At 43.1% G+C, this 15,522-nt stretch overlaps 1 protein-coding gene across 1 annotated transcript in view; it reads right to left on the bottom strand.

Annotated features, from left to right (window-relative positions):
* Positions 1 to 15,522, bottom strand: part of LOC142741794 (uncharacterized) — a 659,023-nt gene that overhangs the window by 606,267 nt on the left and 37,234 nt on the right. Inside the window, exons 7-8 of the mRNA XM_075851126.1 lie at positions 9,441 to 9,589; positions 7,092 to 7,200 (exon numbers count right to left, since the gene is read on the bottom strand). Coding sequence (XP_075707241.1) covers positions 7,092 to 7,200; positions 9,441 to 9,589 — 258 coding nt within the window. The remainder of the gene's footprint in view (positions 1 to 7,091; positions 7,201 to 9,440; positions 9,590 to 15,522) is intronic.

Here is a 15,522-nt window from a genome sequence, read left to right as displayed (position 1 = left end):
TTAGGCCATGCATTGACTACCGTAACTTGAATAAGGTCACTGTAAGGAACCAGTATCCCCTTCCTTTGATTCCTGATCTCTTTAATCAGGTTCAGGGGGCCCAATGGTTCTCTAAGTTCGATCTACAGGGGGCGTATAACCTTATCCGCATCAAAGAGGGGGATGAGTGGAAGACTGCGTTTAACACGCCCGAAGGTCATTTCGAATACCTCGTCATGCCCTTTGGGTTGTGTAATGCTCCTGCGGTCTTCCAGAATTTCATAAATGAGATTTTAAGAGATTACCTGGGGGTATTTCTTGTAGTGTACCTTGATGACATACTGGTGTTTTCCAAGGACTGGTCCTCCCACATTGAGCATGTCAGGAAGGTGCTCCAGGTCCTTCGGGAAAACAAACTGTTTGCGAAAACCGAAAAATGTGTGTTTGGGGTACAGGAGATACCATTTTTAGGTCAAATCCTCACTCCTCATGAATTCCGCATGGACCCCGCCAAGGTCCAGGCTGTGGCGGAATGGGTCCAACCTGCCTCCCTGAAGGCGTTACAGTGTTTCTTGGGGTTCGCTAATTATTACAGGAGATTTATTGCTAACTTCTCGGTCATCGCGAAGCCTCTTACGGACCTCACTCGCAAAGGTGCTGATCTCCTCCACTGGCCCCCTGAGGCTGTCCACGCTTTTGAGGTCCTTAAGAAGTGCTTTATCTCGGCCCCGGTGCTGGTTCAGCCCAACCAAATGAAGCCATTTATCGTGGAAATTGACGCATCCGAGGTGGGAGTGGGGGCTGTCTTGTCCCAGGGTACCAGGTCCCTCACCCATCTCCGTCCCTGTGCCTACTTCTCCAGGAAGTTTTCGCCCACTGAGAGTAACTATGATATTGGCAACCGCGAACTCTTAGCCATTAAATGGGCATTTGAAGAGTGGCGCCACTTCCTGGAGGGGGCTAGGCACCAGGTAACGGTCCTTACCGACCACAAGAATCTGGTTTTCCTAGAATCTGCCCAGAGGCTAAACCCGAGACAAGCTCGATGGGCGCTATTTTTTACCAGATTCAACTTTTTGGTTACCTATAGGGCTGGGTCTAAAAATATTAAGGCCGATGCACTGTCGCGTAGCTTCATGGCCAGCCCTCCTTCGGAGGAAGATCCTGCTTGTATTTTGCCTCCTGGTATAATCATTTCTTCTATTGATTCTGATTTAGTCTCTGAAATTGCGGCTGATCAAGGTTCAGCTCCCGGGAACCTTCCTGAGGACAAGCTGTTTGTTCCCCTGCAATACCGGCTAAGGGTACTTAGGGAAAATCATGACTCCGCACTATCTGGTCATCCAGGCGTACTGGGTACCAAGCACCTCATTGCCGGAAACTATTGGTGGCCTGGGTTGCCTAAAGGCGTTAAGGCATACGTCGCTGCTTGTGAGGTTTGTGCTAGGTCCAAGACTCCCAGGTCCCGACCAGCGGGCTTACTACGTTCTTTGCCCATTCCCCAGAGACCTTGGACCCATATCTCCATGGATTTTATCACCGATTTGCCTCCATCTCAAGGCAAGTCGGTGATGTGGGTGGTAGTAGACCGCTTCAGTAAGATGTGCCACTTTGTGCCCCTCAAGAAACTACCTAATGCCAAGATGTTAGCTACCTTGTTTGTCAAACACATCCTGCGTCTCCATGGGGTCCCTGTCAATATTGTTTCGGACAGAGGGGTACAATTTGTTTCATTGTTTTGGAGAGCCTTCTGTAAAAAGTTGGAGATTGATCTGTCCTTCTCCTCTGCCTTCCATCCTGAAACTAATGGTCAAACTGAGAGGACTAATCAATCTCTAGAACAATATTTAAGGTGTTTTATCTCTGACTGTCAATATGATTGGGTCTCATTCATTCCCCTCGCCGAATTTTCCCTTAATAACCGGGTCAGTAACTCGTCAGGGGTCTCCCCCTTCCTCTGTAATTTTGGGTTTAATCCACGGTTCTCCTCCGTCTCACCTGGTAGTTCCAACAATCCCGAGGTAGAGGTTCATCGGGCACTGTGCACAGTCTGGGCCCAGGTTCAGAAGAACCTAGAGGCGTCTCAGAGCATACAAAAAACTCAGGCTGATAGAAGACGTTCTGCTTACCCCTTGTTTATGGTCGGGGATCTGGTGTGGTTATCGTCTAGGAACTTGCGCCTTAAGGTCCCGTCCAGGAAGTTTGCTCCCCGGTTTATTGGGCCGTATAAGGTCATTGAAGTCCTCAATCCTGTCTCCTTCCGACTGGAGTTGCCCCCATCTTTTCGAATACACTACGTGTTTCATGCCTCCCTCCTTAAACGCTGCTCCCCATCCTTGGCTCCCTCGAGGAAACCTCCTGTTCCCGTTCTCACCCCTGAGGGGGTGGAATTCGAGGTGGCCAAGATTGTGGACAGCAAGGTGGTCCAAGGCTCCCTCCAGTACCTGGTCCATTGGAGAGGATACGGGCCTGAGGAGAGGACTTGGGTACCCGCCCGGGATGTTCACGCTGGGGTATTGGTCAGGAGGTTCCACCTTCGTTTCCCCAATAAACCAGGTCCACTTAGAAAGGGTCCGGTGGCCCTCATAAAAGGGGGGGGTACTGTAAAGGATCTGCCAGGCACAACTTCTGTGTATACGCCCATAGGTAATCAGTCTGCACCTGAGTCTATGTCTCTGAGACTGACTCCAGCTTCCACCACTCAGGATGGCAGGCTTAGGAGTGGGAGAGCCTATCGCAGCCTGGCCAGACGGAGCTAGCTCCCGCCCTCTGTCTATTTATACCTGCCTTTCCTGTTCCTCCTTTGCTTGTGATTCTTCTCGTGTGGTTTCCTGGCCCAGCTACAGCTTCTGACTATTTGATCCTGCTCCATACTGACCCTGGCTTTCTGACTACTCTCCTGCTCTGCGTTTGGTACCTCGTGCACTCCTGGTTTGACTCGGCTCGTTCACCACTCTTGTTGCTCACGGTGTTGCTGTGGGCAACTGCCCCATTTCCCTTTGCTTTGTGTTCCCTTGTCTGTTTGTCTCTTGCACTTACTGAGCGTAGGGACCGCCGCCCAGTTGTACCCCGTCGCCTAGGGCGGGTCGTTGCAAGTAGGCAGGGACAGAGTGGCTGGTAGATTAGGGCTCACTTGTCCGTTTCCCTACCCCCGTCATTACATTATTATTTCATTTTTAATACTTTCCACCGTGTGGAAGAAAAATAAAATACAGCAAAAAACGTAAAAAATATTATAGAAATAAGCAACTTACAGTTTAAAAAAAAAGTTTAATTCTCGACACATTCCCTTTAAACAAGATTGTGTAAAATTAAAACATCTTCATCTTTCTTGGATTGCTAGAATTCAATTAGTTAAAATGTTCATGCTCCCCAAATTTTTATATCTTTGCAGAATTATAACATACATCATTCCATGTTCTATTACTTCACAAATCCAATCTCTATTTCTTAATTTCGTTTGGAATAAGAAAATAACTCAAGTGGCAAAGAGTCTGCTTTATCCGAAAATGAAAAATGGAGGGTTTGTGGTACCGAATGTTGCAGCATATAGCATAGCGGCTATTGTAGATCAACTACACCCATGTTGGAACGATACAGCCCCCTTTTTATTGGCGGATTTGGAAGACCATATTCAAAATTTGATGACATCTTATCACCACCCCCATAACCTTTTTTATCAATATTTCCAAATTAGACACTGTATCCAATCTATGAAACTCACACATACCCCATCTAGATTCACCTCACTACACAAAGTCTTAAATAATTGGCAAGCATACTCAAAAGGTTTACCAAAGGTTTATGAATTGGTTCTTAATTTAGATAGAAAAGGTAAAGCAAACTATATGTTGAAATGGAAGGGGGAAATGAGAGAAACATTTTCTGAAGACAATTGGATTACAGCTTTAAAGGGAATGTGTTGCCAGCAAAACATGTTCTTTTTTTTTTTAGTTAAACAATTAGTGTGTAGGTGATTAAACATTGTTCTAATTTTTTTTATTTTTTTCACGAGTCAGGAAATATTATAAATTGGATTCAATTTATAATATTTCCCAGCACTGGTCACTAGATGGAGCAATTCCCAAAATTGCAGCATTGCATGTGGTAAAGCAACCACATTGCTTTATGCTGCAAAATTGGGAAAAAATCCCTCGCTCTAGTGAGCTCTCAGAATCCCCCCCTCCTTTATCCTGGCTAGTGCCGGGAGAAACGAGGGGTTTGAACGGTCTAACCTCCTACACTGTGTGTCGCCATTTTTTGAGCTAACACACAGTGTAGAAGGTTTACATACACTAGTAAACACACACACTGAAACACGAACATACATAGAAATCACTTAGCTGCTCCAGTCGCCGCCGCTCCCTCCGGTCCGTCCGCTCCGTCTGCTGCCGCTGCTCCATGTGCACAAGTCCGGAAGCCGCGACCGGAAGTAGTAATCTTACTGTTCCGGTCCACAGGAAAATGGCGCCGGACGGCGCGCATTTCAAATTGGACTGTGTGGTAGCGGCGCATGCGCCGTTCCCACACACACGGCGTACACCATAGTGGATGGAACGGGCCCCGTTCGCATTCCCTATGGGACTGGAGCTGCCGTATTCCATGTCTGTATGTGTCGTTAATCGACACATACAGAAATGGAAAAATAAAATGGCAGCCCCCATAGGGAAGAAAAAGTGTAAAAATAGAAAAAAGTAACACACAAACACACAAATAAATATAAAAGTTTTTGATAAAACCCTAACATAAAACTGATATAAAAAAAAAAATTTGGTGACACTGTTCCTTTAAATTGGACAGCAAAACACTCTAAATGTGTAAATCATACTGAACTAATGAGGAAAATCCACCTTAGGTGGTATCTGAGGCCTTCAAGATTAGCCCATATTATTCCTGGTTCTTCTAACCTATGTTGGAGGGGTTGTGGACAAATAGGATCTCCTCTTCATATGTGGTGGTCCTGTCCTACAGTTTATGGTTTATGGTCTCAAGTATTTGTACTTATATCGGAATTTGTACACGCTCCTGTACAGAAGTCCCTTGCTCTAGCAATTTTAGATATTTCTTTGGGTGAGATAGACCCGCCAGATAGATTACTCATTCATCATTTTCTTATATCCACCAGAATGGCCATCGCACAATCCTGGAAATCTCCCATTTCCCCCTCCTTAACGGATGTGATTAGAAGGGTTAATAGTCAGTGCTACCATGAAACGTATTTAGTGAACGACTTAAGTCTTCATAGTCGTAATATGCAGAGATGGAATTCATGGACTCATTCAAAGTATTTTGTTTAAATATTTTCTTTGATAAATCATTGAGATACATAGTACTTGTCTGGATTATAGAGCTAACACAGACAGTAGTTTGATTTTATGTTCTGTTGATCAGATTGTTGTAATGTTCGACTGGACTCCGGTCCTTTATGTATATTCTTTGTAATATATCAAATTTTAAATAAAAAATTAAATTAGAAAAAAAAAAAATACATAGTGGCAGGTTTGACCTTATCAGATAAAATCTGGTACAGGATTGTATGATTTGAAAACCTACAGAAGATGAGGAGTATATCATCTAGTTTGATTCTTGACATGTGGATAGTTGTTTAATATGATACTGAATGACAAGTCATGCTTTCAACCAAAAATATATAGACAGATAGATAGATAGATAGATAGATAGATAGATAGATAGATAGATAGATAGATAGATAGATAGATAGATAGATAGATAGATAGATAGATAGATAGATAGATAGATAGATAGATAGATAGATAGATAGATAGATAGATATGGGATAGATACAGTGGCGTAGTTATAGGGGTCACAACAGTCATACAGGGTCCCCGTTGTCACACAGCGCTGACCATGTTGGTCCCGGTTCCAATTGTATCTGCATCCTCAGGATGCAGATACAGTTGAGTTCAATGCTGGAGCAGGGAGCTGATTGCTCCGTGTTCCTGTATTCAGACAGGCGCGATGTAGTGACGTCATCGCGCCTGTCTGCGACGAGTCACTCATAGCCAAAGGACGAGAAGGATCTCCTCCACTCATCGTGGGACAGGGATAGGTAATTAATTATTTTATTATTTTTCTATTAGGCACATATGAGGGCATTATACTGGGTATGGGAGGGGGCTGATATGGTGGCAGCTATAGGAGCATTATACTGTATGGAGGGCATTTTACTGTATGGGGCAGCTATGTGGGGCATTATACTGTGTGGGAGCATTATACTGTATGGAGGCATTATACTCTATGGGGCAGCTATGGGTGGCATTATAGTGTGGAGGCAGCTATGTGGGGCATTTTACTGTGGGGGCAACTATGGGGGGTATTATACTGTGATGGGGGCATTATACTGTATGGAGGGAAGTTATGGGAGGCATTATGCTGTGTGGAGGGAAGTTATGGGGGCATTATGCTGTGTCGGGAAGCTATGGGAAGCATTATACTGCAGGGGCAGCTATAGGGGGCATTATACTGTGTGGGGGCAGGTATAGGGGGCATTATACTGTGTGGGGGCATTATACTGTGGGGGCAGTTATGAGGGCATTACACGGTGGAGGCAGCTATGGGGGGCATTATACTGTGGGGCAGCTATGGGGGCATTATACTGTGAGGGTAGCTATGGGCGAGATTATACTGTGGGGGCAGCTATGGGGTGCATTATACTGTGGGGGCAGCTATGGGAGCATTATACTGTGTGGGGGCAGCTATGGGGGCATTGCACTGTGTGGGGCAGCTATGGGGAGCTTTATAATGTGTGGGGGCATTATACTGTGGGGGCTTCCATGGGGGCTGTTGGGCAAGGCGGCTGGGCATCGGCATGCAAGGGGCATGGTGGTGTTGGGGAGGCGTGGGGGGGCCCAAGCTGAATTCTTGCACCAGGGCACATGAGCCTTTAGCTACGTAGATGGATAGATGATAGATAGATAGATAGATAGATAGATAGATAGATAGATAGATAGATAGATAGATAGATAGATAGATAGATAGATAGATAGATAGATAGATTAACTGTAGTTGTAAAATGAAGCTGATTTTCTACAGTATTAATTTTAACTGTTATTGTGGATGTTTACATGAACAAAAGAGCTTTAAATTCTTACCTGTGGACTGTCTAATATATTAGTTCCCAAGAGGCCCCTTGCTATCTCACTCACTTCATTAGACATTAGTCTGAGTAGATTTACAAATACTTTGGGTTGATGATAATATCTGTAACATAGATTAAAAAATAATTAAAATCATTTATCATAAAAATCAAGGTACGGTTATGTATGCCAAGGGCATCCATAGAGTTCTGTTTATCCAACATATTCTATAAAATAGTCCATTTGGCATACATTCATGGGTTATGCGTCATCATACCTTTTCTTTACCTGTACTGAAAAATGTAAATTACTTCACTATACTGTACAAAGACATCCCACAATGAAACGTGAATACTGTGTTTGCGGTATATGTTTCTTTTACATGGGAGCCTACAAGCGACAGATGCAACTGTATGGCGAACATCACTTTATGTAAATATGTGAAGTGACTGAATGACTAGCGGTAACGCTTGTTCAATGTTTGGAAAATCGTTCATGCAGACATATAAATAATCGCTGCTCGTTCTGACATTGGGATATGTAAACAGGAATTATTTGATCGATAGACACATGTGAAATTAAGAGACCAAACAAGGAATTTAGATCATTTTAGCCAATAACGTTTCGTGTAAATGCGTGTCTGTAATCTTTGTTAGGTAGCTTAGAGCGACCATATCAGCGATCACTAATACGAATATCTTCTTGTGTAAATGGGCCTTTACTTGTGTCCAGTGGTGTAGGTATAGAAGTTAGCATGCCTTTACATACACATATTTCTGTCTAATTTCTATAATTTTTATCCAATAAGACCAATATCAATCTAAATTGATCTATTAACTTATTGATCTGATTGAAATCACTCTCATCTGCCAGAAAACTCATCTGACTTGCTTAAAAATCTTTGTCTGATAATCACCATTTTGACCATGACTGTAGTATGCAAATAGCATCTAAAAATATCTCAAATATAACTACATTGTAGAAAACAGTAAGGTTTTAATTTACCAAGAACAAAACAGATGAGGAAGGCATGAATAGATTCTATACTAATAAAATATGTGTGTGCAAACGTCCGACAACAATTTTGGAATTGGTCTGGTGTATTAATGCAATGACTTCTTATTGCACAACAATAATCCTGCTGCACAGAGTTATTTAACTTAAAGAGGATCTGTCACTTGATTTCACAATACAAACTGCATACATTATTAAAGGGATCTCGTAGACCTGAAGTACTTTAAAAATCTATGCCAGAATGGATGTATAATCCTTTTTCAAAGTTTTCCTGTCTGATATTAAAATGAGAATTTTATGAAACCTAGTATATGCATGAGACCAGGTATATGCATGATATCATCTCTATCTCCCCCCACCTAGAGCTGACAAGCTCCTATCAGTGTTTCTCTTCATCTGCTTATTACAAGCTGCAGTTCCCTGGCTCTGCTGAAGTTTTAGTGTAGAATTACAGTTTCTAACTTCACCGGCTGCTTTCTTTTACTGCGGAGCCTGGGATACCGCAGCTTGTACCAAGTACTGTGTGTGAGATTTTATCATGCGGGGGAGGAGGAACACTAAAAGGAACTTGTAAACCCTAGGTGGTTACAGATTAAGATTGCATCATGCATATACTTGTACTCATAAATTGCTCATTTTAACATCAGGCCGTAAGACTTTGAAAATTTGTGTAAGAATGGCTGTATAATCCTTTCTCAATTAAGTACATCAGCTTCATCAGGTCTAAGAGATCTATTTAATAATGTATTCTGAAATCTGGTGATAAATCCTCTTTAATAAATAAAATATATATGATATACACAAATAAAATTCTATATAGCATATCATTTTCAGATATGGTGGCATGCAGTGACATTTGTTGGATGGTGGAAGGAACATTTGCAGCTTTTGCTCCAAGGTCCAGGACATCCAAGCTATACTTCTGCCAGAACTAAAGTTCTACAAACCAACTTTCACATAGTTATATGTAGGCAAGCAGAAAAAATTAACAGCAAAGTTTGATTTGTAGATTAAGTTTCTGTAAAGAGGACCACTATGCAAGTTTCACATTATTTTAGTGAGATGCCCACTGCCAGAAATATAGCATAGGTGGGTTCTTAGTCACATGCTTCCATAAATATTAAATTATTATTTATTTGAATATATAATGTTAATAACATTATGAAATAATAACGATGATGCACCAGAAACATGCCTTATAAAGACAAGCCTCAGATACATTGGTGATCAGGTATGCTGGAAAAACTGACACAAATTATATCTGCATGGTATTTAACACAGAAACAGCAAAATGCCCTGAAATAAAGCAGTTGACGTATCAATACTGTAGCTGCTGTAAAATCATTTTACCTTGAATGTATCCAAACCAAATATAAACGATGTAACATTAGAAAGAAGTATTTCTTTTTTTCTGTGGTAGTATTAGAAGAGTTCAGCTGATCGTAGCAATGAGTCAATGTTTTCAAAAATATTAGGTTTTCCGTTGCCTCATAATGTGCCTAATAATAAAATAAATATTGTAGTTATAAAAACAATAATGTCTGCGGCATACTGCAGATCCAATCCAATTATGGAAAAATATATACCAATGGTAGTCAGCCTACCATATTATGGGGGCCTCAAATGTTGCCCTTGTCTCCATCTGACTACCAGACATTTCATTGAATCCTGAGTCCTTTATTTGCCATGGAGAGGTTGCTGCACATGTACATATACATACAGTATATGGGAGATACATAAACGGCTGAGTTAGTGCAATCTCCCTTTCACTATAATTGAAGGTGATAGCGCATGTGCAGCAACCTCTCGGATGCAGAAAGTGGTGAATTAGCCAAACACTGACTGAGCAAAGATTTATAAAAGAACCTTTTAATGTACCATAAATAAGTATAGTGGGAAGACTTGTAGATTATGTTAACTTGAAGAAAAGAAAACAGACCAGAGCTTGATCTTGGTCTTAATATGGGGCCAGAAGATTATAGAATTTACTAGACAGTCAGTACACAGCTCGGTGCAATTGCTCTACTGCCCTGTTTCCCTGGCAAATGCTCTTCTCCATACATACATTGTGTACAGGGGATCTGGGCAACAGAGCTTGCACATGGAGCTGAGTACTGTATTAACTGTACAGTACTCAGAAGGATGGGGGGAGCCAGAGGCCACATGGTGAGCACCCTTAAGCTGTCCGTTTGCTACCACTGATATATTCTATATGTGAGGCATCCCTGATAATTGCTTTATGGGTTCATTCAATTTTTAATGGAAGCCATGACGCTGTGCCAGATTTATAGTAAAACTGATCCAAATGGCAACCAATGTAGGCAATTGACTTATAATGGGATCCATCGGCATCTGTTGAGGTTCCCACCATGCTTGCTTTCAAAAGTGACAGAATCTGCAACGGAGGCTCTGAACGACTTTGTGAACAGAGCTTTTCACTCCCGATAGTTCCTCTGATGAGTCTTCATGGACTGGTAGATTAAACAATTGGGACAATTCAGGGTAATTTCAAGGCACATCAGGGCAATGTTCCTGGCTGAAGTCGCTCTTGTTAGGGGAATAACCCATTAATTACTTCAGGACATAGGCCAGAGATATGTGCCCTGTTGTTTGTATTTTTTGTATTCCTTGATTGTTTATGCTGATTCATTTGGGTATTGTATTTTTCATGGAGAACTGATAATAAAAGTTACTTTTTTTATAAGTTCTCCCCTTTCTTTAATTGGATATGTAATCTTTGGGATAGTAGGGAAATTCTCCGTAGGCAATAGGAAGTTCGAGGCTCTTTTGGAAGAATTTGGGTGGTGGGATATTTGGAAGGAGAATCATCCGGGGATGATGGAATATTCATATTATTCCAAAGCCCATGTAGTATTTTCACGAATAGATTATTGTTTTGGAAATAGACGAGCACTGGAAATTATTAAAAAGATTGCGTACGAAACAAGGGGATCTCATATCCTGCACCTTTAGTAGTAGAATGTGTAATGAGTAATAACACAGGGGGGGAAATATTTTTATTTAATCCATTTTGGATTCAAGTAATTGATTCACTGGGTACTATTGAAACTGGGTTAGCTGAGTTTCTAACATTTAATAGGCATACAAACTTACAATTGATTGTATGGGATGCTATGAAGGCATATTTGACGGGGGCACTGATCAGAGAAATTAGTCACTATAAGAAGAAAAATAAACAAGAGAAACTAGTCCTGAAGGAGAAAGTTAGTCAAAGTGAAAAAGAAGCTGTGCCTTCTTCATCCAGGGTAAAACTAGAGTACTGGCAAAAGGCAGTAGAAAACTATGAAAACTATTTGGTTTTTAAAGCTCCGCAGGATCAACTTTTTATGAATTATGGTATATGTTTCTCAGCTATAAAAAATGACAAGGAGGAAATTGTGGTGGGAACAGATCAGGTGGGATTGATTTTTCTCTCTTATTTTAAGAATATATATCTCTCAAGGGGGAAGGGGTCAAAATAAGAGAATGCTGCGTTTCTGATGAGATCATGGCAGCCTTTCTTGACTGAGGAAAAAAAGAATGGTTGGAATAACCAATTTCCTTGGAGGAATTGGAAAAGGCCTTGGCTGAATCTTCAGATGGAAAGGCCTAGGTTTGGACTCACTTCTATTTGAGATTTATAAAAAATATCGGGAAATCTTGTTGTCTGAACTATTAGTTATATATGAGGAAGCATTTGAGGTTGGTCTGTTACCTGAGTCTATGAGGGAAGCGATGATAATACTTATTCCAAAAGAGGGAAAGGATTCAGTATCTTTGGACACATATAGACCAAACTCGTTAATGAATACAGATGTTAAGATCATGGCTACGGTTCTGGCAACAAGGTTAAAAGTAGTGGGGGGATCTAATCCACAGTGATCAGGCTGGTTTTATGATGGGTAGATATACAATGAATAATTTATCCAGACTATATCGGAATATTCAGTTGATGCCAGACAAGCCGGGGGAAAGACTAATATTGTCGCTGGATACAGCCAAGGCCTTTGATTCTATTGAGTGGGATTTTATGTTGACGTATATGGGAATAGGTCAAAAATTCCTAAAGTGGATAAAATTGTTATATACTGGAACAATGGCAAGGCAAGGATATCTATAAATGGGACAATATCGGATAAATTTAAGGTTGATAGCGGAACTAGCCAGGGCTGTCCCCTATCCTCTTTGCTCTTTGACCCAGAATTGAGCCATTGGCAAATTATATAAGAAAAAGGCCAGAAATAGTGGGTTACAGGTATGGAAGGGAGGAAGAGAAAACAGCATTGTTCACGGATGATGTTTTATTGTTTTTGGGTAGACACGCGATTCTATTAGGAATATCTTCAACCTATTTGAAGAATTTGATAGAATTTCAGGTGTGGGTATTAAGGGGATGATGTTAATATAGAGGAAAAAGAAAGCCTAGATAAATGGGCGGACAATTTTTTAAGGGAGGGTTTACGCGTCTGAATGGATCCTTATTATTGGAGAAAAGATGTATATCAATAGTTTAAAAAGTAAAGATTTGCTACAAGAGTCCCATTCCCATATCCCTCATATGGAATGGGAAGCTACAGGAAAGAAATTGATGTTAATGATTCCTTATGTAAATGGATGTACTACATGTTGTTTTCTATTGCATGCTTACCGTTTTGTATCTTAAGCAATATTATGATAATAAAGAAAATCTATATTTAAAAATAAATAAATTATACTTTAACTGTAAATGGGCTGTTCAGTTTAGAAAATTCATATTTATATACGCTATTAGGGAATTTTGAGTTAATACAGGGGGGGTCCATTGTTCAAAATCCTCATCTCCTGGCACTGTGTCATGTCCGTGGCTGCGAGCTGTCAGCTCCGTTCCTCCCCTGACAGCCGCAGCCACGAGTCGGCAAGCGCTGGCCCCAGCCTTCTCCTCAGGAGAAGCCAGCACTCGCGTGTACTCACCAATGCCGGATCTCGTAGGGTGCGCGCGCACGCTCGTGCCCGCTCTTAAAGGGGCAGCGCGCGCTCCGGACCTCGTTTCTGACCTTTGACCTGTGAGTACTCTGGACTATAAGAGGGGTCCAGCCCCCTAGTTCTATGCCTGAGCTTTGTTGTTGTATCCCTAGTCTGTCTTGCAAATGCCCCCCTAGTGTTTCATGCTCCCAGTGGTTTCCTGTTTCTGTTCCTGTTTCCTGTTCCTGAATCTAGTGTCGTGCTTGCTGTAGCCATGCTGTGCTTTATTCCACGCCTGACCTGCCTCTCCACACCTGAAGTCCAACTGCTGCCAAGTTCCTGTCTAGCCTGCCTCGCTACTGTCCGAGCTGCCACAGGTACCCTATACGAACTATAGACTTTGAACTGCGTCCTGTTGGCCAGCTGCCATACCGCCAAGACCATGGCTCAGGCCATGGACCCCGCTGGTCATTCCAAGACCATGACGATGTCACAAGAGATGCGGACGGATTTGCTGGATCTCCAGTCTCGACAGGACCAACTCCTCCAAGCTTTCAACGCTCTCGTTCGTAAGCAGGAAGCAAGAGTTGCCGTTCCTCCTACTATACCTTCAGGCAGTGTTGACCCTCAGACTACACCTCCTGGCAGTGTCGACCCGCGTTTTTCTTTGCCACTTCCGGACCGCTATGATGGAGATGCAGGTTCTTGTCGTGGATTTTTGAACCAGTGGCAGATCCATTTCAGCCTGTGTTCCAGGACATTTTCATCTGACGGCGCCAGGGTTGCATTCATCATTTCTCTCCTCACCGGAAAGGCTCTTGCATGGGCGAACCCTATCTGGGAGAGATAAGGACCTGAGAACCGTGACTTCCAAGCCTTTCTCCGGACCTTTCGCATGGTTTTTGAGGAGCCTGGACGGGCCTCATCTGCAGCGGCTGCCTTGATTAAACTACGCCAAGGAGACACCTCCGTGAGTGAGTACACCATCCACTTCCGCACCCTGGCGGGAGAACTGTTGTGGAACAATGAGGCTCTGGTGGCGGCATTCTGGAATGGACTGTCCCCTAGGATTAAGGACAAACTTACCGTTCGAGACCTGCCATCCACCCTGGATGACCTCATCCTTCTGTCCGCCCGGATTGACATACGGATCCGAGAACGCCTCCAAGAGGTTCGTCGGGAGGGAGACCCTCCTAGTCTGGGACCTACTTTGCAGCAACCCCTGCTGTGCTCAGATGTCGATCCTCCTAAGGAATCTGTGATGATGGACCGGGGAAAAGCTATCCACCCAGGAGAGACAACGCAGACGCACTTTGGGACTTTGTCTCTATTAAGGCTTCGTGGCCATCTTGTGTGCCTGTGTCCCCTAAAGCCCCAAAGCCTAGGGTTGCTAGGAGTGACAACTCTGAGTAAAAAAGGACTTTCATCCAAATTGTCCATACCAGCGACCATAGTGTCCAGCGAGAGAATATATCAGGTCTCTGCGTATCTGGACTCGGGATCCACGGCTAATTTCATCCGTAGAGACCTGGTGGACCTTCTTCAGTTGCCTACCACCCCTATGGAGAGCCCGTTGACAATTGCTTCTGTAGATGGTCTACCCCTGCCTAACCCAGTTGTTGCTGTGACCAAACCACTGAGGTTCCAAGTAGGGGCCCTCCACTCCGAACTGCTGTCGTTCTATGTCCTACCCAGAGCCGTTGCTCCTGTGTTGCTGGGCCTGCATTGGCTCCGATTGCATGCCCCAGTCCTGGACTGGAACACTGGAGAGGTTCTCCAGTGGGGCCCCGAGTGTCACAATCGTTGCCTGGGACAGATTTGTTTGGCTCAGCCTCCTCTGCCTCAGTCACTGGCAGGATTGCCGAGTCATTTTGCTTCATTTGCGGACGTCTTTAGCAAGAAAGAGGTGGAGACACTGCCCCCACATCAGGCGTATGACTGTCCTATCGAGCTGGTTCCTGGTGCTTCCCTTCCCCGTGGCAGGGTATATCCTCTCTCTTCTTCGTCAAAAAGAAGGATGGTTCTCTTCGTCCCTGTATAGACTACCGGGGTCTCAACCAGATCACGGTGAAAAATAAGTATCCATTGCCATTGATCTCAGAATTATTTGACCGTATACGTGGTGCCAAGATCTTTTCCAAGTTAGACCTGTGGGGGGCTTACAACCTAATCCGTATTCGCCAGGGTGACGAATGTAAGACGCCATTTAACACCCGGGACAGACACTATGGATATCTAGTAATGCCCTTCGGCCTGTGTAATGCTCCCGCGGTCTTCCAGGAGTTTGTGAATTACATTTTCCGTGACCTCCTTTATGTTTGTGTGGTAGTCTATCTTGATGACATCTTAATTTTTTCTTCAGATCCTATGACGCATTGGAAACATGTCCGTCAAGACTTGCTGCGATTAAGGGAGAATCAACTGTACGCCAAATTGGAGAAGTGCGTATTTGAGAGAGATGCTCTTCTCTTCCTGGGCTACATCATTTAGA

Source organism: Rhinoderma darwinii, chromosome 2, assembly GCF_050947455.1.
Source record: "Rhinoderma darwinii isolate aRhiDar2 chromosome 2, aRhiDar2.hap1, whole genome shotgun sequence".
NCBI classification, from domain to species: Eukaryota; Metazoa; Chordata; class Amphibia; order Anura; family Rhinodermatidae; genus Rhinoderma; species Rhinoderma darwinii.
This window is presented reverse-complemented; position numbering and strand designations above follow the sequence as displayed.